We start from the raw sequence: 24,888 nt of genomic DNA on the forward strand, positions 1-24,888 counted from the left end.
GAAATTTTTTGTGTCAAGTGTAAGTTCAGTGAGTTTACAGAACTAATTAAGTGGGAACCTTTTTTGAAGGCATTAAATGCTCAACAGAGGGATTTGGACTACATGTATAAGTAATAACTCTCTTTGTGTCAGATTAAAATTGGTATTTTCATCACTTTTTATTTATTACATATTTGAAAATGACGTGATCATAAAGTATGTCCTATTCAGAATGCCACAGCTATTAAAGATAAATAAGACTTTACTGAAGGGTTTTTTTAACAATTAATGAGAGATTTAAAAATCATTTTACTTTTTTATTTTAGAGAGAGAGAGAATGTGCAAGCAGGGGAAAAGGGCAGTGGGTAGAGACAGAGAGAGACAGAGAGACAGAGAGAGAGGGATAAAATCTCAAGCAGACTCCACACTCAGTGTGGAACCCGACACAGGGCTCAATCCCCCAACCCTGGGACCATGACCTGAGCCTAAGTCAAGAGTCAGAGGCTCAAGTGACTAAGCCACTCAGGCACCCCCAAAAAACACATTTTACTAGTAGCTCAAATCAATTGATTCCTTAAAGTTTGAAAGCAGAAAAGTAATAACAGCATTAAAAAGGCATTTTTTAAAAGGTGATTCTGAAATTGACCGCTTATACCCTAATCAAGATACACAGACGTAAGAGTAGTGAGGTATGTGAACATAGGCAAGTCAAAGGCAGGTGTATTTTACTTTACACTTAAATAGGCAACAGAACATTAACATCAAAAGCAAAGATGGATCAAAGAACAAAAAAATACAGGATGTCTCATTGTCAGGCTGCCAAATGGATTCAGGAATGGTGGTCACGGAAAAAAGAGAGTAAGAGGACTCAGAGGTTCAGATGAGAAAACAGGGCAGGACCATATGACGTAGACAAAGGTTATGCCAATCATTTTGGATAATTTATGGAATAGAAGAAGCAAAATTTAATTAGCATTTGAATGTGGGGTGGAAAAGAAAGTTACCAAAAGAAACTCGTAAAGAATCTTTTCATGACGAAGACCTTATACATACATCAATGTTGTCAAATATTCTAGTGTGCTAGGCTTTCTTTCCTTGATAACGGTGCAGTTCTTCTTCTTCTAGAAATGTTATATATCAAAAAGGGGGCTGGGGGGAGTCACTCAGGATGCCTGTACTGTTCTATACAGGGAATGCGTTGTACAATGTCTATATGTTAAGTGGTCTCACCTTACCTTGACTCTGCTTCCATCACAGAGGAAAACAGGGTCTAAAATTATCTAAAATAATAACCATGATATATTTTAGTTTTAATCTAATATCTTCCAGCTTTCTCTTCCCTGTTTTTTAGTTACCCTGGGAACAACAGGAAATATAGGTGTTAGTAATCACAGGGAAACAGCCTTAGAAAGAACCAGGAAAGACAATGGGAAAAAATATACCAAACTGTGTTTCCAATTACCAGCAGATGCTTCCACTTATTATAAGCGTTCTTATTTAGTTAAATATACAAATTTTTTTAACTGTACAAATTTTTAATTGCGTAAATCGTGGTAGTGTTCTAGCCTCGTGCTCTTGATTACCCTTGTCTCCCATTCGATTTCACGTGCCTCTTGCTTCTGGCATCACTTTCCCACACGTACTATCCCTGGAGCTGCATAAATTCTAGGCAATACCTGATAAAGAGTGCAGCCTGTTGCGGAGTTTATCTTATTTATGTCTTGTGTTTTGTTTTGTGTTTCACTGTGGCTGTGACATTACAGTATGTTTCTCTGAGTCAGCAGCACCATTGGCTCCTGGCTATAGCTCCATGAATGCCTACTTATTTTTTTTTTTTTTTTTCCATTTTTGCTTAGCGGGAATCATCTGGCCACCATTCACTCATGCCTGGAATATCACAGTGGGAAAGATTACCAAGCTTCATCCAAAGACCACTTTATAAAGACCTCTGATAAATCAAATGAAGGAGCAGGTCTTGGTGAGAGTATCCTTAATGATGGAGATTCAGGACTCAGAGCCTTGCCTGTATTCTGATTGTTCTAAACATAGCAACAGGACCACAACGAAATGCTGGAAAGAAGAGGGAATGGCAAAATTGGCCTAAGCAAATTTTTTTTTCACGTTTGGTCAGAAAAGATTTTCAAAAATAGCCACTTAGTTTTGAAGTTAAGACTCCATCACAGATATTATTCATCACAGTAATTTATATTGGACATTCAACCATATTTTTAAAGTTAATTCACAGGGGAAAAGAAATGAATGAATGAAACAAAATTTAAAAACCACGTAGTCGTTCAATGTCATGAATGTTGCTGGACACAGCCCTGCTCTTACACCGTGCTTCTGGTTGCTTATTTCTAATTGAGACTATCTGACCTGCGCCGGTATTAATTGATTGTTTTCAAGAATCCTACTATGTATATCTGTAAAGATTAGGATGTTAGCTGCATTTTCTTTCATAAATAACTAATATGGGAGAGGCAGAAAGTATCTGTTACATGGTAACCCTCTAGCCTTGCTACTGAGTGTGGTCCACCAGCAGCAGCCTTGTCATCCCCAGGAAGCTTGCAAAGTCTCAAGGCCCCACCCAGACCTGCCTGATCAGACTCTGCATGTAATAGGGTCTCCAGGTGATTTATATGTGCATTTACATTTGAGAAGCGTTGCTTTGGAGCATCTGAGAGACACCTTCAGGTGTAGATATTTTATGTAACTCATAATCACCAGGAAGTACTAAGTGATAGATGAAAAAATAAAGAATACTTTGAAGAGGCAGTAGGATTATACTCCTACACGTGTAGCAGTTGAAATTTCCTTCTGTGAAATTGACTTTGAACTCCATAAACATAAACATAAATGAATGCCAAGGGAACAAATAGGTCCTGTTAGAAGATTATGTGTTTTGCCATCTTATAACTTTCCTTTTATGTTGTTTCCTTTTATGTTATGTGATATTGATAATCTCTCTATATCTTATTAGTGGTCTAGGGTTTTTTTTTCTCATTATTATACTAAGAGGGGAAAAAACCTCACCCAGGCATTCCTCAGCATTTCCTTGTGGATGTCTAGATAATCTCCCCTCCAGCCTCCTTGAGATCTACTCAGCCTGGCCTAATTCTTGAGAGTTTCCAAAATTCAAACATCCCACCAGCAAAAAAAAAGAAAAAAAAAAAAGTAGAAACATATTTCAGATTTTGCTTAGGCTACTTTTTTTTAAAGACTTTTTTTTAACGTTTATTTATTTTTGAGACAGAGAGAGACAGAGCATGAACAGGGGAGGGGGAGAGAGAGAGGGAGACACAGAATCTGAAACAGGCTCCAGGCTCTGAGCTGTCAGCACAGAGCCCGACGCGGGGCTCGAACTCACAGACCACGAGATCGTGACCTGAGCTGAAGTCGGCCGCTTAACCGACTGAGCCACCCAGGCGCCCCTCTTAGGCTACTTTTTAAACATTAGATTTAGTTTTACCCACGATACTTCTTTTAAAAACACATTAAATGAAGACCAGCAAGGAGCAATGAAAATTATAAAAATGCTGGAGGCATACACCCTCAAGCAAAAAATTTGAGGCCCACATAAGTTAGTCTAGGGAAATGAGACCGGTGGAAGGCCTAAACACACATGTTCACAACCACAGCATATGACACAGAGCCGTACAGCTCATGAACATCAAACATACCATTAGTCATCGCGGGCTAAAATTGGAATTCCCAATCAAAGGAATCTATACAGTACTAACCAGAGCACTAAATAATAATGATGGTGCAAATCATGCAAGCTGACATCCTAGGTGTGAGTCACAAGCCGTTCTCACAACTCCAAAGGGCAGTTATAATAAATATTTATCCCATTGAAACACTTTTTTTTAACTCCTATTCTCTCCCTTATCTACTCTCATTCACCTGTCAATGTCAAAACATTTTACCTACTTTACCCCACTTTTGTACCATTAAATCCGTCACCACCTCTCCCGGTACGCTAATACCCCTGCCTTTGATTTCCTCTGCTCCTGCATCCTCTTGGGGAACACAAATTTCCAAAGTAGGACCTACCTGAAGGGTCGGGGGATTGACTTTTTCAGGTTTCTAATAGACCCCAGGAAAACATAGCCAAAATCTGAGTTTAGGTAAATTGTCAATTATGACTTCTTATAGTTTAGAAATAATCCTTTAAAACATTTATAGCTCATTATGGGTTTAAATTAACTGAGAGGTTGCTCTTCTTTTATTTTTAGAAGATCCCAATGTGACGGGTAATGTGGTTGTTGCCATCATACCCATTTATGGAGATGTCACTAGGTTTGAGGCAAAGTTCAGTGGCGAGCTGAGATCGAAACATACTTTTTGTAACCCTAAGTAGTCTCAGAGAGCTGCTTTGGAGATTTCGTTGTTGTAGCTATTTCTTCAGAAGCTGGCACACCTGAATATGAAATTGTAAAAAGTTTACTCCACTAACAATCTTCTACAATCGGAAATAAGTTCTGAAATCCTAGAAAGGTTTCAGCCAGAGGATGCCTTGTCACACAGTAAAGCATCAAATGTTTGGTAATGGAGAGAATAACGGGGTGGGGGGGGGTTGTTTGTTTCAGGTTTGTGTTTTGTTTTTGTTTTTACTATGCAACTGTGTCAATGTATGGTTTTTCAACAGCAGGGAGGAGGAGCAAAGTGGCGAAAATCAAGTCTTCCTGCCATTTTGTTCTCAACCCCTGTGTGATTGGACTCGTTTGTCGTGGGTTAAGTGTCAGAGACAGTAAACTTAGCATTAGTTAAGATGTCTGAGAGCCAAGATAGATATCTCATGCTAGTTCCAGTTAAAACCCTGGCTTGTCTCTTTAAATGTGCAAAGCAAAGAAATGGAAGAAGCGGTAGCTCAAAATGAAAACCAGAGCCTGAGGTGGGGAAGCCAGGCAGGTCTCTGGTCCCTGAAAAGGGTTGTGCAAAAGGTTCTCCCTTCTGCTTGAGCTTTCACTGTTAATACACATTTGCAGAGTGAATAAGGGAAGACTTGACTGTAGTTTAAACACTTGTTGTGAAATCAAACTGTGAATCTACTTTTCCTACCTCGTCTTTCCTCATTTTGCACTGTCCACTCTCCTCCCTTTCCATGAGACAGTAGAGATGCGTGCTCCCTGATGTGCTCCTTATCTGCAGACCAGGTCCCTTCCCCTATTTGTTGGCATCATTCCTTGAGATTAGCGAAGGTCAAAGTTACTACATTTCTCTTTCTTTCGAAGGACACTGTAAATTGTTTGAGCTTCTTCTACTTAGACAACATTAAACAAAGTTGAAAGACCTGTTTTTCCTTCCTTGCTCATTTTGAATTTCATTTGAATTGCATTTGTGAAACCAGGGTGGTCGTGTGTGTGTGTGTGTGTGTGTGTGTGTGTGTGTGTGTGTGTGTATTTACACATTTGTATTTAAACTGATGGAGAGGAAAGGCCAGGACAAAATTAATAAACTCCCTCAACAGTTTGAAATTTTTCTTTAAAGATAGAAGCAGATTGGGGGCTAATAAGCTTATGAAGCACTACCAAACAATCCGTGAGTGAGATTTCAATTCAAATGAAGTTTTGTGAGAATCTATAGATAGATTCCAAATTATAAAAATTGAAATAGATACGTATTTCCAAGTTTCCATTTAAAAATTCATTTCTGAAAATAATTAGAAATATTTAATATTACTAATATTTTCTTTTTTAAATCACATATAATACTTACCTGCTTAATGACTAGAACACCCACAAGTCTGTAAGAGCTTAGCATAGCCCCCAGAACGATAGAAATTCTTCGAAATAATCCAGGTTCTAAATCATTAGGTCTTTGAATCTTTGTTCTTGGCTATATCCGTTAGTACTGTGGTTACCAATTATTTCCTTTATGGCTGCAAACACATAGCAAAGTATTTTTGGTAGAATTTAGGTATCCATTGGAACGAGGATTTTTTGACTTGGTTAGTTCTCATTACATTTCTTTTGCACAAGAAAAGAACTACCCTATTTTCCTTTTAATGGAAGGTTAGGTTGGCTCACAATGCCTGAATTAAAAATGAGGTTATTTTGAAAGTTTAAAATGTCCTATATGTAGCACATTAACTGCAGATATTAAGATTTGTAAGAATCCTCACAAGTCATAGATGAGACCTCTTTTCTCCATGCCTGCTCTGGGTGCAGAACCTCATCACCAGCCCCTTGACCCCATCCCCAGTGATCCAAACTTCTGGCTGCAGGTACAAACTCAAGGTGGATGATGCCCACGGAGGAAACTTAAAATCACAGGTTTACAGGCATGCTCTTCCAACGCAACTATCTGAAGGACAAAAAATATCACAGCCTATGAAATGTAACAAAACCACCTGTTAAAGAATATGTGTGGCATAATAATTTTAGTCTGAGTACTAGCATCTTGTCAGTTTATCCCAACCTCTTGAGCCTGTCGTTGAGCCAAAAATCTCCTGAGCCAAGCTTTCCCGCAAGATTTCCTGTACTTCCTGTTTCTATGTGAGACAGAAATACCATGAGAATGACCTTTCTTGTGGTATTTTTGCACTTCTACCCTGGGATGAAGATAATCCCATATTGGGGAGAATTTTTTTTAATTCTGCAAACTTTTCAATTTTGAAATCTTCAAAGTAGACTCCTTCTTGGGAAGGAAAATTTGAGATGCCGCTTGCTTGGCCCTAACTCATCTCCACTAGGAAGTATTCATGTTCAATGATCCAACATTTTGTAACTTCTCTAAGATATTTTTTACAAGGAAACAATTTGTTACAAGGAAACAATACAGAGAACACAGTGGAAATTTATATGCTTGGATTTTTAAAAATGTCATTCTGAAAGAAATGTTCCACGAAAAGTTGTATTCTTAATGCATTAGTGTATGTGACATATTATATCATATATTTGTTTTCTTTGTTCTTAACCCCTTTGTTCCAAGGGTCAGGATATCCTGATGCTAAGTACTATTGCAAAATAACTGAACAAAAATAAAAATAGTCAAACACTTAGGAAACTCTTCAGTTGTTATGTCAAGGAAGTTTGTGACTGAGGAGTGAGTTTAAGACATTATTCAGGAAATATGCTCATAGAGTGCAACAGCCTACATGTGCTTTTTAAATAAAATCATTTCAAATCTAGAGAGCTTTGATGCCTAGGTGTGATACAAGCATAAGATCTGGAAGGGCTGTCAAACATGATGGAAGCATCACACTGATTCTTAAGTCCCTTTATCTCTTAACAAAGAGGGAAGTTAGGGGCTTCTGGGTGGCTGAGTCATTTGAGCATCTGACTCTTGATTTCGGCTCGGGTCATGATCTCACAGTTTGAGTTCGAGCCCTGAGTCTGGCTCTGCACTGTGTCAGCATGGAGCCTGCTTGGAATTCTCTCTCCCTCTCTTTCTGTCCCTACCCCACTCATGTGCTCTCTCTCTCTCTCTCTCTCTCTCTCAAAATAAGTAAATTAACTTTATTTAAAAAAAAAAAAAGGCTCATCTTTCTCATAAGTGGAACACTGATTTTTCCCAAATTGGGCTAAGTGAATATGTAGTTGTTATAGGAAGAGCTGTCTGATTAATATTTCAATAATGAAATTCACAAGCAGCAGTGTCTTCAGTGTCTTTTATTGTTATTTTATACCCTCAAAGATGTTGATGCTTCCTCACCTAGTAGGAAAGAAAGTAGGTTTACCAGTGTATTTTTCCATCCGGAAAAAGAGAAAAGCCATTTAACTCAGTGTGGGAAACTAAACTTATTAACCCTAGATTTAGAGGAATAATAACAACAACAAAATTACAGTAGCCTTTGCTGGTTTCACATTGTAAAAAATGACGTGAGGGCAATGAAAATAAAACACACCTTACAACGGTCTTTTTCCTTTCCCCGAAGTCTCCTCTTCTCTCCCCTGAAGAAACATCAAATGACTGTGTGATAAACATGCCCCGCAAGGAATGTAGAACAGGAGCAACAGATTGTACATCAGCAAAACAAAATGCCAAGCAAAATAAAGCCCTTTGCAATGGCAGAGATGTGAAGAGGAGAAAAAGATGGGCTTGTAGCAGTGGCGGCCAAGAAAACAGGAGCTAGCCACGTGGATGTTCAACTTCAAATTGTTCCTACAAACCCAATTTGCCGACAAAAGTGCCCAACACAATACCACCCCACTTTCATTTATGTCTGGGGCTTTTCACATAAGCTACAGGGGGCACCCCCTTCTGTTGTGTGGTTCTGACTTGCAGGGCTGGCTTCTCCACCTGAGCCGTGGGACCCAGCTTGTGCCTGGCCCAGGACTGTCCTCAGCTGAACCCCTCACAGGTGGGGGCACAGCAGTTAGCGACCCAAATATCAAGTCCACAGCGCTCTGTCTCTGGAAAGTGGATCTTCAACACTCTCTCCTTTCTTTCCAGTGCCACGTACGCCACCCCCACCCCCCACCCCCCCCTTCCCCCAAGAATAGCCTTTAAAATGATTACAGTTTTTTTTGCGAGGGGGTTTTAACAAGCCCAGGGTACCTATCCAGACTACGCAACCCCACTGCACGATCGCGTGAGGATCTTGGTGCTTCCCTAATTCACTTCTTTCAGAGTTAGCTTTGGGATGTGATTCAATGTTATTTCCCTTCCAGCTGAAGGGCGGCTGAGGTTACGAAGGGATTTGACCAATAGGCCAAAACCCAGTTAGGTTTGCTGACAACCCAGTGACAGCGAGGGGGAGGGGTGTGGGGGAGGGGAGTGTGTGAACTGTGGGGTGAGGATCCATCCCAGAGCCTTCTGCCTAACCCCATCCCAGTGCAGACGCGGGGGACAGACAAGGTGGCCCCCCGCCAGACCTTCCAGAGAGCAGCAGCTGCAAATCGGTTCTGCCAGTGCTCAACTTCCCGTTTTCCGAGAGCTCCTTGGGACTTGCGGGGCTAGAGCCAGGGAAGCTTCTAGGCTTCCTGCACCACGGAGGCGGGGGAGGGGGGCGCACTCTTCACCTGACACCTTCAGATAACCGACCGGCCTCTGGAGGAGCCCTCGGAGAAGCTGGCAAAGGGGGAGCCCCGCTTCTTGGCCTGGAGACAAGCCACTTGACAAACTTTGACAAGCACCAGAGGAGAACGGGGAACAAATGAATCCGAAGAGGACAGGCAAACGCTAGAGCCTCGATGGCTCTCCCCCCAGCAGCCGTCCCAGCGGCGGCCTGGGATTAATTAAGCGCGGTGCCGCCAGTGCCCGGGAGAGCTGGGTGGGGGGGAAAGTGCGCTCGTCTCCAAGGAGCGAGCGCGGTGGCACTTCTCACCGGCGAGAAACCTGGGCAAGTGAGTCGCCGCGTCGTCAGTGTTTGCGAGCGCCTGAGCGACAGGGAGGCTGTGCCAGGCTGGAGGAGGCTTGCCTTTCCGGAGCTGGAGGAGATTTCCCGGGGCTTCGCCTTCCCCTGCCTGGGAAGACTCTCCCGTCTGGCGGCGGCGGCGGCCGCGGCGGCCCCGGCAGCAGCGGCCCCAGCTGCTCCGCGGGGGGACGGGGCAGAATGCCTGTCCTCGAGCGCTACTTCCACTCGGCAGAGCTGGGCAGGAGGTGGACGGCCCCAGAAGGTGTGCTGCCCTCCTCCGCGGGCGGCCGGCCGGGGTGCCAGCAGGGGCCGCTGCCCTGGGACTTGCCCGAGATGATCAGGATGGTAAAGCTGGTCTGGAAATCCAAAAGTGAGCTGCAGGCGACCAAACAGAGAGGCGTTCTGGAGAACGAAGACGCTCTCCACAGCTTCGCAGGTAAATTGTGAGGTGCGAGAGGTAACAGGGCCAAGTCCGATTGCTTTGGGTCCCTGCCGTGCAGAGCCCGAGCCAGAAAAACGGGAGAAGGAAGGAAGACCACTTGCAGCACGGGGTTCGAGGGCCGTGGTTAATGAATGTTTGCTCCATCGTAGGAAGGCATCTTTAAAATTAAGAAGGATGTGGTAGGAGGAGCATTAACAGACTGGGGATCCAGTAACCTGGGCTCTGGGCTCCGCTCACACTTGCTTGCCCTGCGGCTTAAACAAGTGAAATTTCCTGAACTTCAGTCCCCCCAAAAGAAGGTGGAGGTGGAATTAGATGTTCTTTACTGGCGATCCTGCCCCTGCAATTCCTTATTGGCAAGTCAGAATTCTCTCCCAGACGATATTCTTCCTGGGCTGCTTTTTGTAACGCTTTTTATAAAGTAAAATACGTTTCCCGATCTTTAACTATGGAGCTACGGCATGTATCGTGTTCCCAAGACTGAGTGGTCTGGAAGCTTTGCATGTCCTGGGAAAAGTTGGCAAACTTCCTTGCCTCGATTTCCCCTTTGGAGGTGACAATCAATAATACAGATTCCCCCATTGATACCAGGAGAAATCAACTCCCTCACAAATGTGGAAATGATGACTCATAGGGACTTTGTCATGTTATAAGAATGTGCTGTGTTTAGGACAGTTATGGAGAACCTTTCTGACAGCCGGCACCACAACCACCAGGACAGCTAGGATCCCTGCGAAGGATCCCAAGAGGCTCTGATAAAACCGTAAACTAAGAAACCGTAACTGGTCGCAGGGTGCTCTCTTCCTTTGGGGAATGTGTTGGTAGCTATTTGGAAAGTGGTGGTTCACTTTAGAGGAACAAATACGAGCGTGTGTTTATGCATTTGAAGTCTTGGCTAGCCCTATGCAACGGAATCCTGACATACTGTTGGTGGTGAGAGGTAGGAGCCTAGACGGGACAGATAGACCAAAAATTACCTCTCTTCCTACATGGAAAGGGACTAAGAAGTCAAAATGCAGCTAATCTGATTTTTAACAATTTATGTAGAAACTTTTGTAAGTTGCCTAATGATCTAAAAAGAATATCATTACAAAATAATGTTCTGGACCAAAAAAAAAAAAAAAAAAAAGACTTGAAAGGAAGGGGGAAAATAGTGTTGGTCTCTAGTAAACCTGAGGACTTAGGGATGAGAAGAAAACCAGTGAGACTGAGGTTTATGTGGCAAATTGGAGATGAATGCCCAGGGAAGCGGGTCTTGGCCAGAAGAAAGGAGGTAATGCCAAAGCCATCCGTATTTCATGGGAGTCGTACAAGACAGATGGAAAAACCCACCTGGACAGACAACTTCACTGTGACACTGCAACTGTTACCACTCTTGGTTTGTTTCAGTAAATTAAGTGATTAAAATTCATATTTCAAATTGCGCTTTTGATAAAGTTACCTAATTCAACAGCCGTTAGCACGTGTTGGGGATAGGTTTATGTTGTTATTTGTACTATAGGTGGTTGGAGGGTTAATTCTTGAAAAAAGCAGTACTACAGACAGAAAATAGAACTTCTGTGACTCTTTCTCACTTAAAAGGAACATTTTTCAGGACGTTGCAAAGCTGACTAGTGGAGTCTTAATTTATCCCTGGACCACTGCCTCACTCGCAGTGGAATCTCTCAGCAGCCACTTTGGCTCCCGGGCAGGCTGTTCCCTGGTCTGCTGTCCCCTTTGTCCTGTTTGCAGGATACCTTCTCCAAGGAGGTCTGCCTCTTCTTCTTCTTCCCTCCCTGCCCTGGCATTCTCAGGGAGGTGAGGGGCTCTCCCTTCCTGTCATGGGCATGAGAACTTGTCATCCACGTATGCAGCCTGAACCATGTGGTGCAGCCCCAAAGACAAGTTGCTTCACTTTCCAAATTGTCTCCTGCTTCCTCCCGTCCTGTCCCTGATGCTGAAGCTCCTCCCCGAATCAGGTGTTCTGTGCCATTCTACCCAGAACAGCGTGACAGTGAGGGTCTCAGGAACGCTTGAAGAATAGTCCCAAAAATCTGGCGTGTTTCCATTTTTAGAAAGACAGGGTTTAGGCTGTATTCAGTTAGTGTACAGGTTTTATGGTAGAAAGCTTGTCAAAAAAACACCAAGACGTATAATGATCTCTCTCTCTCACTATCTCTCTTTCTCTCTCAACCTCGCTCGCTCTCTCTCATCTGACCCTTGCCTCAGAACTCTCTCACAATTCATATTTTGACAGTGCTAACAACTTCCTGTTCCTCAAAATGCGTCAAGTGGTGCCCTATCTCTGAGCTTTGCCTAGTGCTTGGAATGTCTTTCTTTGACTTAGCCAACTAAAAATGCTTTAATTCAGGGCGCCTGCGTGGCTCAGTCGGTTAAGCATCTGACTCTTGATCTTACAGTTTGTGGGATCCAACTCCGTATCAGGGTCCGAGCTGACACAGAACCTGCTTGAGATTCTCTCTCTCCCTCTCTCTCTGTCTCTGTCTCTCTCTCTCAAAATAAATAAATAAATAAATAAATAAATAAATAAATAAATAAAATTTTTTAAAAATAAAAATAAAAAAATAAAACAGGGCACCAGGGTGGCTCAGTTGGTTAAGCATCCGATTTCAGCTCAGGTCATGATCTCACAGTTCGTGGGGTTGAGCCCCACATTGGGCTCTGTGCTGACAGCTCAGAGCCTGGAACTGCTTTGGATTCTGTGTCTCCCTCTCTCTCTGCCCCTCCCCTGCTCACTCTCTCTCTCTCTCTCTCTCTCTCTCTCTCAACAATAAATTTTTAAAAAAAGATTAAAAAAATTTTTAGTAAAATAATAAATAAATAAATAAATAAATAAATAAATAAATAAATAAATTTTAATTCAAACCACAAAGTCCACTTGAAGCATCCCTTTCTTTGTAGGGGCTTTCCTGCTCTCCACCCCCATGCCCCGGGGGCATCTTCCCCCACAGTTGTTTGTTTCCTCCTCTCTGCTATCTGTACCTGTATAGATGTTACATTTGTATCACACAATATATTTGCCATGCTATAACCACACACAAGAAAACTGAAAGCTAAAACATTCTATGTATATTTTCACTGCTTGTGGTAACTGATACATAGGTTTACATGTTTTAAAAACCATGAAATTGCAGAAGTTCCAGATAGAACCAATAGTCTTCAAGACTTTAGAGGTGGATATCACCGCTTTTTAGTAAGTTGAATGTAACATTAAAGCCTCCAGCTCTTCTTTTCTTTAGGGAGGGGCATCCTTATTTTCATTCATACATCTCACACAAGACTGGGACTTGGTTTCTCACAACTATAATGGAAAAGTGTTCTGAGATTTTGCTTAGGTAATAAAGGCAGACAGCAAAAGAATTTGTGGGAAAATAAATGCATAAATATGTATTCATGAGAGGCTTTAAGATGAGCTTCACTAAATTGTGAGTGATGGACGACAGACTGGAACAGTGTCCCCTGAAGGGAGCAAGGACGTGCGAGAGAGGAGGTTACATGTATGAACATCTTCCTTCCAGCTTCAGATGGGTGTTGGCTGGAGACTAACAGTGACTGTCATAGCGATAGGCTGGAGGAGGGAATGGGGGATGACAGGAAGAAGTGGGGCTCGTCATCTTCACATGTTGTGCATCTGGGCTTTGGTGGAGGCACTGTTTGCTCTGGAGAGAGCTCTGGAAGTGATCAGCATGCCCAAAGTTGGAGCACCAACTCAGTTCATTGGATCATATCCAACTGTTTAATTTTCTTAATACTCACATTGTTTTCCCTTTATGAAACAAAGGATGGTCTAATTATCTAGTTAATCCAAAGAGGTGAAGAGTGGATTAGAGACTAAACAACTTGTCTGGGGTCACATACTGACCCTGTGTTAGAACCAGAACAGGATCTCCATCACCCAGCTGTAGTCCACAAAACTGACACAAGTCAGGCACAGGCTAGGTTATTTAAAGTTAACTAAGACATTGTTTTATTGATTATATGTAGAGGTACAAACATAGGAACTCATGATATAATACAAATCTTGGTCAAACCAGAAAAATTATATTACCATGCAAAATAAGCCAGACAATTGTGCCTTTACATTTTTCTACTATTTTGAGGGCTTTAGTTTTAGATCCAAGCTTCAAGTGCTGGGAAGGCCCAGGGGAAGATTCCCCATCTATCATCAAAAAAAAAAAAAAAAAAAAGAAAGCTTTAAAGCATGGTGGTGGTAGCATGCCCAGGAGGGGGTTCTGGGGAGGGAGAAGAAGGGCAGGAAATAAATAGGCAGTTTCTCAAATGCAGTAAGTGCAAGTATTAGTCTAATTGTGATTCTCGGCAGCAACCTAAAGCTAGACATCTCCTAACAGAGCTTGTTCTCAGTTGAATAAATAATTTTATTTTGGAATTCAACCAAATAACTACAAATTCTATAGCCACAGAACTTACCTTTCTTTTGGTGTCTCTGGTCTAAATTTTACATTATTTACTTATTTATTAAGCTTGTGCTCATTTCAATAGCCTTTGGTATCAGAAAAATATAAAAATACCTAACTCCCTAAAAAAAAAAAAAAAAAAAAAAAAATATATATATATATATATATATATATATTTTTTTTTTTCCCCATGCCGTTGTAACTTTCCCAGCCTTTCCAGGAGAATAAAATATCAGAAATTTGCTTTATACTTTGCTCTAAAACTTAAACCACCTCAGAGGAAAAAAATCTCCAAAAGAATTCTTTGATTCCAAAACTCTACAATTCAAATTGACATTCAAAGTACTATTTTAAAGTACCTCAAGTATCAAGCATAATATAAATATATTGAAGATTGAAACATTCTTATGATTATAAGTCAAGGAGCATTTATTGGATGTTTAATGTATGCCAGGGACTGTGCTAAGCTCCAGGGACTCAGGGAATAATCAAATGCTTATCAAGAGAAGAACAATTATAAATTGGTGAACGGGAGTTCTGTCTACAGCATCTATGTGAAAACAAGCATTCATTGGTTTAAACCTTTCTGTCAACTCCAAGTATTGGCAATAAAAGTGGTGAAATTCAAAATCATTTGTTAAAATTCAAACACATTTTCAATCACTCATCAGTATTAATGATCTCATTCAAAGCAGGACAAATTGCTTTGATCAAAGAATCAATGAGTCTTAACAGTAGATAACTTGACATTAATTCATAACATTTTTCTAAAATAACTACTTGTGCATTAGTTTGCACTCAATCTGTAGCTAAACTGGGTAATAATCGTTGACACTTGAATCTGTTTTTTTTTTTTAATTTATTTTAGAGAAAGAGTGTGTGAGTGGGAGAGAGAGGAGTAGAGGGAGAGAAAGAGAATCTCAAGTAGGCTCCACGCTAAGTGCAGAGCCCAGTGTAGGGCTCCATTCCACGACCCTGGGAACATGACCTGAGCCAAAATCAAGAGTTGAATGCTTGGCTGACTGAGCCACCTAGGCACCCCTAATCTGTTCTTAAATCAGAATGCAAAATTGAGCAAACACTGGAAGACAGCGTCTTACTTTCACTAAATCTTGTCCTTCACATGACTTCCTTATTTTTATAAATGACATGACCTGTGCAGAAACCCTTTTTCAAAACTGCTCTAACTGCCCGGTTCCAGTTGGTTCTAAGTCCATAATACAAATTAGTAGTAACAGAGCATTGGTGCAGTGCTGAGATTTTCAAATTTTTAAGTCTTACCTCTCTCACTCAAATTGTGTGAACCTGGGCAAATTATTTCACCTCTCTGTGCCTCAGTTGCCTCTTCTATAAAAAGGGAATAATGATAGCACCTTCACAAAAGGTGAAGACTAAATGAGATGATAACAAACAAAAAAAAAAGCCTAGAAAAGAGCCTAAGCCCTACTACATTCTCAGTAGATGTTAACTATTATAATTATTGGTATTATTGCTATTTTCTCAACAATACCTCATGCTCATCACCTGCTTTCTATTTAGTTCCATGGCCCTTGGCCAAACTTCATGTTTTCTTTATCATCTTGCAGTAGCTCCTAACTCTAGTACTCTCTGTACCCTTTTTTTTTTTTGATGTTTTATTTATTTTTGAGAGAGAGGGAGAGAGAAAACGTGAGTGGGGAACGGCTCTGCTTTGAGATCAGACTGTGATCAGATCAGACAGCCCATTGCAGGACTCAAACTCATGAACTCCAAGATCATGACCTGAGCCAAAGTTGGACGCTTAATTGACTGAGGCACCAACATGCCGTTCTCTACCCCTCTTCTTTCTACTGTGTGATTTAGATCAGTAACATCAAAAGAAAAATCAGAATATGTCTTGCCCTTCTTCAGAATCCTTCAGTGATACTCTATTGTCTGCAGAGAAAATCCGAATACTTTTATCCTGCATTTAAAGCTCTCCATAGTCTGGAACTAGCTCACTTTTCCCATCTCATCTGTCATTATTGCCCCATAAGCACTTGCATTCGACTCAGACAGGACAAGCATGCCACAGCTACATCCTGGCTTTCTGTTCATTGCTGACTTCCCTCCATGCCCCCAACTTTTGCCATTCCTTAAGACCCCAATCATATACCATTCCCTGCACAAAGCCTTCCTGAGGTTACTGAAGGAGTGTGTGTCTTTCTCGTTTGAAGTCTCACAGAACTGTCTCTGTATTTCTTTCACAAACAAATCACTTTGTCATAATTAATGTACATTTTCTTCCTTCCCTCCTGGCTTCTCAGCTTTTTGACAATCTGAAGAACATTCTATTTTCTTTGTGTTCTTCCTAACATCTTTCACACATTAGCCACTCAATACACTTCGATAAGTAAAAAAAAGGAAATTATCAGAAGGAACAAAATAGCTTACAATTTGCCATTAAATGCATGAATGAACATTTTTTTCTAGGCAAAGATTATTCAAGAAATATGAATTTAGTTATTCCTTTTAGTGGAATCATTTTTAAGTTTATATTCTGGTAGAGGATCAGGATTAGTCATTATAGCTTTTAAAATAAAAGAAAAGAATACATGACAGTGGATTCCCCAACTATTAAAAAGGTATAAACTATGTACAAAACTAATATGAGACAGTTCTATATTCATATAGGGAAGTTGCAGTGCACTGATAATTATAAAATTTTAGAGCAAATGCATATAGATTGTGAATGCTTTTATATACTTTAAAAATAATTACTCTGTTCAGGCATTTTGGAACCTTTTATATCAACTAAAGTTTGAAAAGTTGCTTTTTTTACAGATAACAGTCTGTATATTCCTCAACGTAATTTCAAAAATAGAATGCGGAAGGTGTGTGTTTACCCAGTCCTACAAATGAGCTTTTGAGGGGTTGGAGCTGAATGGAGGATGTTATTCCCACGTCCTCTGCTCTTTGCCTGGAAACAGTTTTTTTTTTTCCCTTCTCTTTCTTTCTTTCTTTCTTTCTTTCTTTCTTTCTTTCTTTCTTCTTTCTTTTTTTTTTTTAAACAAGTCTGGTTAACTGAACAGCAGAGCATTGACTTTTGCATCTTACTAATTTCTAAAAGGAAAACATTAGAAGCTTTATTGTAAAAAGACCAAAATCTCCAAGTTATTTTTTTCACTCACAGAAGCAATGTAAAGAAGAGTGTGGTCTTTTCTACTACCTGATTTTTCTCACTCTTCAATTATCAATACACCTCATAGTATGTGGTAGGTATATATCACCCTATCAAAAAGAGGAAGCAGAACACAAAGTACTTGTGATTTAATACAGTGCCCTAGCCTAGATCTGTATACAGTGTAGACATCATTATTTCTTTTTCTATTTTTTCCCTGTCTTTCCATAAATTTCTCTTTAGAATTGACTTCAATCTCTAAAATGCTAAGAGACCACCCAAGAGGTGAGCTTTGTATCCTTCCGTTTGTCTTAAATTCCTTGAACTACAACATTATGAGAGAGTCTTTCTTCAGAATACTTCTTCTCACCTAAAAAATCTGCTTGGCATGATATGTTATAGATTATAAACCACGCCCCTGTCCTGAGCATTTTGTTATTCCCTCAGCTCTCACACACGTGCTGAGGGAAGACTACAAAAGAGCCTTTAGGTCATGGTCCTTATCATCAGTAACAAGATAAAACTTAAAAGTAGGCCTTGTGTGCGATTGGAAGGCAGAGTCGACAAGACAAAGCAAGGTTTAGTTGTGTGTGGCCTTAAAAGTGAGTCCAAGGGGCCAGGCAGATTACAGAAAAATAAAATCCCTAGAGAGAAAGGGACAGATTTTTCAAAAGAGATTGAGTAGCAGTTGCACGTACTTGATAGTAGAAATCGAAAGGTGGAAAACCAGAAAATTGTAAAATAAAATCAAGGTCAATAGAGAGATCAAACAAAAATAAATGTAAGTAAGTGTAATGCAATGAGAAATGTAATAAATGTGCTAAAATAAATGTAAATCTTTAGTTAAAGCATTCATAAGGAAAATTAAACAACCGAGGGCATTGAGACACATTTAGTGCGATAATTAGAACATCCTCAGATTTTCCTTTCTTCTAGAATTAAAGCCAAAGCACAAGACTCTTTTCTTACTTATTTCTGCATCTCTTTTGGATGGCACCCAAATATCTCACACAAATATAGATAACCTTGATGACAACTTCTGGAAACTGAAAGAGATATTTGTTTAGAGGATCTGTGTCAAAAATTCATTGAAAAGAGTTGATAGCTTTTGTTGAAAAACAAAAAGTTAGAAAGAGAAGAGAAAGAGACAAGTAAGGAGACAACCGTGGAGTACCAAGAAGAAGGAAGTGAAGTGAGATCACTACAAAGAAACTGGATCCAAGTAGAAGAAGTGTAAACAAAAACATATAGAAATGAAAACAGTCACTGTTGAAGACAACTGTAGCAGAGATCTCAAATGTCCACACTGAAATGTGCAATAAAATACAGCCTGTTTCTCTTCAACTAATCAAATCTTCCTCTTTAGCCCACCTGAATGGGATAAAAAAATTTATATTTGCTCATTATCATGGTGGAGGTCAATCTTTTCCAGACTAAATTACTTCTTGTGGATAAATACTTCCCCTGCCCCTTGCTTTTCTGCAAGGTGGTTCTGGGTGATCGTGTGCCTTGGGCCCACGCACACCTATCTGAATGTGCCTGCTGCACAAAATGCAAAATGCATGTTCATCTGACCACTGGGTTCTGTCTTTGACTCTCTTCCCCATAATTCTCCAGGGTGTCAGGAGTAGATGGCCTTACTTTGTGCCATATTCTGCTTCCCCAGAGAGAGCCTCTAGTGTGGAAGTGGCAAGAAACCATATCTGCCCGCCTAACTCTCAATGACAATGGAATCTAATGAGAGAATGTAGAGAGTCCCTTTATCTTTCCACAAAGACCAGTTTTCAAGTGTATTGTTCTGCTGCAAGCTCACACAAAAACCAACAAACCAAACAACAACAACAAAGGAAAGCAAACAAACACAAAGACCCTTCTCACTCTGAGGGTCAATGATGAATCTTGACTCCCTCTTCAAAAAACACTACCTCCAGGGCCACCTGGGTGGCTCGGCTGGTTAAGCATCCGACTTCAGCTCAGGTCATGATCTAGCGGTTTGTGAGTTCGAGCCCCATGTCAGGCTCTGTGCTGACAGCTCAGAGCCTGGACCATGCTTCAGATTTTGCATCTCCCCCTCTCTCTGCCCCTCCACCACTAGTACTGTGTGACTCGTTCTCAAAAATAAATAAAAAACATTAAAAAAACAAAAAAAAAACCCACTATCTCCATTACATACTGATTGAGCTACCATGTGCTGGGCCCGTACTTGAGTATTGCATATTCAATAGTATTTATTTTAGTTACATTCCTATGCACATGCTGGACCCAGTTATTCTACCCTATTACCTCTTTCTCTTTCGGTTAAAATATACACATGCATTTCAGCAACCAATCTCAGGACTTCGACGCTGAAAAGTTCAACTGAATGACTGTAATACATGAAACAGGATGGGAACAAGTGACACCTTTCTGGTTGGTTTCCACATCAAAAGCTAAGGTTTTATATCTAATACAAATTTGAATTGCAATCGTAAACATACAGTGCATTGTATTCTGGTCAGGTCTGATACATTTTCATTGCTTATATGTGCTCATTGGAAATTTCTAAGAGGTATTCTCCTTTCTCTGCACTCTGGCTCCTAGAGAGAAGGATGGGAGGGATGGGAGATGCCAGGAGAAGTGAGGGTGATGAGGAATAAGGCTGCCAGCTCTGTAACAGGGAAAACAGCACTGTTTTCTTCTACCTCTGTAACAGGAGTCATTATTACCTTTTCCATGGTAGCTGATATGAAGAACCAGCTACCTCCCTCCCTGTTCTTCTGTCTATAAGTCATTCAAGGTTTATGTACACCTATCTTTTTGCCCTTAGTTTCTCCTTTGAATATTAGTTGAGTCCCACATTGCTTGTCTTGGTTCAATGTATCATTCTACAGTAGAACAAAAGAAAAGATTTCCTTGTCAGTTAAATAGGTATATAAAATCAAGAACTGTGAACTCATCAGATTCATCAACTCTAAAGCAATTTCTACCCCCTTTAGTCCTAAATGCCCTATTGTTTGATTTGGTGATAGATAAACGCACTGTAGAATGTGAATAGATAAAATTGAACTAAAAAATTTTTGTCTTGAAAAAAAATTTTTTGAATGCCTCCACCCTCCAAAAATAATGAGAAACACTCTAGGAGGTCACAGAATAGAAAATGGTGTTTGAATGTCATATCCAAATATTTAGCATCTTCTACCATGCAAGAAGTCACAATTGAATAAGGACTTGTTCCTAACTCAGAAGAAATTGAGACCTCTATTTACTGGTTATTTATTCAAGATATTCAGAAAGAGAAATAAATCAAATTTCTATGTTTTTCTTGCAAAGCAATTTGATTGAATAATTATGGTTTGAGTGTCTACTCAGTGCATAGCATTATGTTATGTGCCTGGAACGAAAGCAGAAGAAAAAGAAGTTATGACCTGTTAGATGAGACAGACGTATAAACAACTCACTGATATCAAGGTAGAAAGGCATATGTCTCAAGATACAGTAGGAATAATACTCTGTGGAAACACTGAGGAAGGACAAAGACTGCTTATTCATAAGGAGGTAGTCTGGGGCCATATTACCAAAGACCTCATCTACCTTTCTGAGGAGTACATCCTCCAGGTACGAGAAGGCTTCAAATAATTTTAGTGGGAAGTGACATGATAAAGTTTACATTTTAGAAGGACTGCCCTACCAACAGTGGCTGGTGGAGAGTTAGACTTGAGGTAAAGATACTAATGCATTCCCAACCATCAGCTTGGTGTTCATTGGCCATATTTAGTAAATATCAAGAATTTTGAGATGTTGAATACTTTCCCTTTAACTTACAGACCAACTTTCCCAAGTGCTATAGTATTTTACACAGAACTACAAGAAATAATATATAAACCATCCAGTTGAAGCGCTTTGCCACTTGGGACCAACCTGTCCTGAAGGAGGTGTATTCCACGTGTTCTTCCATCCAGACCTCCCATTCCAGCTGTGATCCTCACTTCCACAAATTCAAGACCTGACACAACTGATCTTCACAGTTTCACGACAGCCTGTCCCTCCTACTTCGCCAAGTCGTATTTCTTCTGTCTTCAGGTTGCCATGTTTTTTAAGCAATTAGTTCAAGGCTAGGTGCCACAGGATGGATGAGAAAATGTCTAAGAAAAGTGTAATTTTTATATAGTTTATAATGTAGTGAGTTAGATAAAACCACATACTCAAACACAAACCTAGTGTGATAGATACCCCAGAAGACTCCGTGTTAACTCACCCTTCTCTAGAGGGACCCAGGAAGGCTTAGTGTGGACATAGCTTACAGCTATGTCTCTAAGATCATTAATATCTCAACAGATATGACAAAGTGACCTTCTTGGTGAAGGAATTAACATGAATGTAAGTACAAAGGCAGAAAAGCACAAGAAACGATTGAGAAATGGAGGTTAATCGAGTTAACTTAGTATGATGTTTAAAGGAAAAACTAGTGGGAAACAAAGAGAATTAATGGGACTGGGTTGCATATGAACAAGAAACCTTCACTTTTGTAGAACCATTGAAAAATTATAAGAGGAAAAATGGAGAAGTCTTTGAATTTTATAAAGGAAAGTGCCTCTAAGTTCATCTAGTGAAACCACTGCAGTTGTTTTGTTTTGTTTTGTTTTGTTTTGTTTTTTGATGAGAAAACTGAGAGCCCCAGAGAGGTTACACACCATACTTGGAGCCAATTCTAGGTCCCTCAATGCCCAGCCATGCTATTGATTCAGCCATGCTGCCTGCCATGGTCAAACTCCAAAAATGCGTCTCTCCATGATAACCTCTCTAAATTTCATTTTCTGTCCTTTTCACTCCAAAGCACTAACATCTCTATGATTGCGTTATATGTGTGGTATCCATCTTACACAAGCAAGGAGTACACGTGCACCCATAAATGCATGCGTGTATGTGAACACACATGTTTTTCTTGTTCCCAGACTTGAATTATAAATTGTTCTGGACAAGCCCCAAGCTCTGGTTGTGAATTTCCCATCTAGCGTGCTGCATTGTACTAAAAGGGTAGTTGCCCACCAGAAAAGAATACCAGATGTAAGAATTTAAGCGGGATTGTGAGGTTAAAGGAAGTTATATATGAAATAAATAGACATGGTAGCTGCTGGTTGCTATAGCCATTATAAGTGAAATGTTACTGTGATCCTATATAATAGTTATGTTTCTTTCTGCATGGTTGCCTGGAGATAGAGTTGCAGGAAGGTGGGCCAGACAGGGCCAGTGCATGTGGCCACTGAAAGCGTGGGTCTGTGGTACGTTTGCCCGTGAACCATTGAGGATTAACCCCTCTCAAGCTTTCTTTGCAAACATAGTGTTTAGCTCAGAAAGCCCATGGAAGATTTAGCAACATTTAGGCAAGATTTTATAAAGCTCATCTGCAGCCACTTTTATTTTTCCTGATTCTATAAGGTGTTTGTATTCCCAAAAGAAGCGTACAGGCCTTGGTGGCCAGTTTTCCTCCTTTTTGCTCTGAAGCTATCTCCTGTCCTCTCAAAAGCCTTCTTAGCTGCCTGCATTATGCCATTCACAGCCCGCCTGCTTATTACCACCCAAATAAGGTAACAGAAATACAATGGAAGTGGCTTCTTCTTTTTAATGAACAATAGACCTTATTCCATTAAAAATAAGACCCTACTCTGAACCATTACAGAAACATTTTTTGATGTTAGAAACGTCAATGGCTGTGGGGTGGGAGTGTTGGGGGCAGACAGAGCTTTCTGCTGCTGTTCTTAATTATTTTTACTTCATGCCTCCTCTACCTCTGGGTCTAGCTGAGGCAGAAACGGTGAAATGCCATAAAATAACCCTCTCTCGAAGTATATTTGGCCTGACAGGAAACAGGAAATACCAGAAAAGATCACAAGAAAAGCTGTAATCATAAGATTTCTAGCCTAATTCTTTTGACGTCAGCCGTTTAGATAAGTCAGATAAGCAATCACAAGCATCCGCGAGCTCCGGAGTGCCAATCCAAATACCCGAAGTGCATCTTCAACCCCTTTGAACTTGCACATTGTTGTTTTGCCCCTGCCCTCTTCTCTTCCCCACAAGAAGCATATCCTGAAATTGTGAATTATGAGTTTAGTGTCAACATTAAGGTATTCAAAGGCATTACACAGAACTTCTAAATTGGTCTTATAGCTAATTCAGCTGGCTTCGTGCATCATACACTCTGGATGAAGCTGACTGTTGATAAGGCATGAAAAAAATGGACTCTGGCTTGTTTCAAAAGGAGTTTGCTTCCTAAAGTTTAACTTTTCCAATCTTGACAACTAAGTGATAGCTGTACTTTGTCTTTGATAATATGCTAAAGGACACATTACCATCTCCAAAATATGCTAAAGGATTCAGTAACATCAGCCATCGTTATTATCACCTTTCCTTGGCCACCACTACCTCCACTGCCCCCGTAACAAAATACTTACGGGTTGGTTAGATGTAAATTGCATGGGGCATATACTCCCCTCTAAGTTTTCATAACTTCAGAAATAGAACCAGAGAATTTAACCATTAGATGATAAGCAGAGGCACAGGTATAAGCTGTTCAGAGAATGACATAAGAGATTAAATTAAATTACATAACATGGAAATTTAAAATTAAAAAAAAAAAAACTTTGAGGACAAGAACTTATTTAGACATCTACCTATTTCCAAAAAGATTTTTAAGCTTATAAGAAAGTCACAATAAAACATAAGAACACAAAGACATAAAACTATTCTGTTCAAGATGAAAGACAAAAACTACATAGTAAAGGAGGAGGAAAGGAGAACAATTACACAAAGTAATTGAGCAAAACTGAGATCTCAGCTTCCTAGCAGACAGGGCAAAGGGTAACAGAATAATTATAGCATTCATTATCTCTAGGAAAATTCCCTGGGAAGAAAAGCATTTTTCCTGGCATTGGGTACATAAATAGGACTCTCTTATCATGATCATGGTAATGATGAGATATGATATGATATGATATGATATGATATGATATATATAATGGAGGATGATACTGGTATGATATGGTAGTATAATATAGATGATATGGTATGATAATGGGGGTAATGTGGTATGATATTGATGACTTGGTATATAGTAATGGAGGGTGTCCCTCCAAGGACTTTAAGCAGATATGAAGAGGTGTGCCACCTATGGATAGTTTTACACACTCAGTGAAAGATGATTCCATAGAGACCATTCAGTTGGGAGTCAAAGGAGAGGTGGCCCCAGCTTGTGGCTTCGGGGTGGTCTGACATAATGAGGAGTCAGGAACATGTACCCAGTCACGAGGAGTGAGAATGGAATAGTCTGTCTTTGTCAGGGAAGTGCAAGCCTCAACAGAGCTCAGCTCTTGTGAATGTAGAAAGTTAGGTCACAGGTCCCTGGAACATGGAGCTCACACAGATCTGCTAATTTCATCATGGGCATACCTGCCCTTATAATCTTTAAAATTGTAAGAGAAAAATTAAGTAACAAATGTTTCCTCTTAGATGGTAGAAATATTTTTATATTTTCCCTGGTTGTGCCAGACATTTGGCTCTAACTAAATACACATGGGTAAAGTGTCCCAATTAGGTCAGAGGTGAGTCTTGAGTCTTCCCTGTGTGTGTGTGTGTGTGT

General features: G+C 40.3%; 1 protein-coding gene across 5 annotated transcripts in view; it reads left to right on the top strand.

The window, feature by feature from the left end:
• PDE7B (phosphodiesterase 7B) overlaps positions 1-24,888 on the top strand; it is a 579,566-nt gene that overhangs the window by 428,836 nt on the left and 125,842 nt on the right. Inside the window, exon 1 of one of the 5 annotated variants that reach the window (XM_011282597.4) lies at positions 9,113-9,716. The exons of the other annotated variants lie outside the window; for them this stretch is intronic. Coding sequence (XP_011280899.1) covers positions 9,479-9,716 — 238 coding nt within the window. The 5' untranslated portion in view covers positions 9,113-9,478. Of the gene's footprint in view, positions 1-9,112; positions 9,717-24,888 lie in introns of those variants that run through there. 5 annotated transcript variants of the gene reach the window in all.

The sequence above is a fragment of the Felis catus genome, chromosome B2, assembly GCF_018350175.1.
Source record: "Felis catus isolate Fca126 chromosome B2, F.catus_Fca126_mat1.0, whole genome shotgun sequence".
NCBI lineage: Eukaryota > Metazoa > Chordata > Mammalia > Carnivora > Felidae > Felis > Felis catus.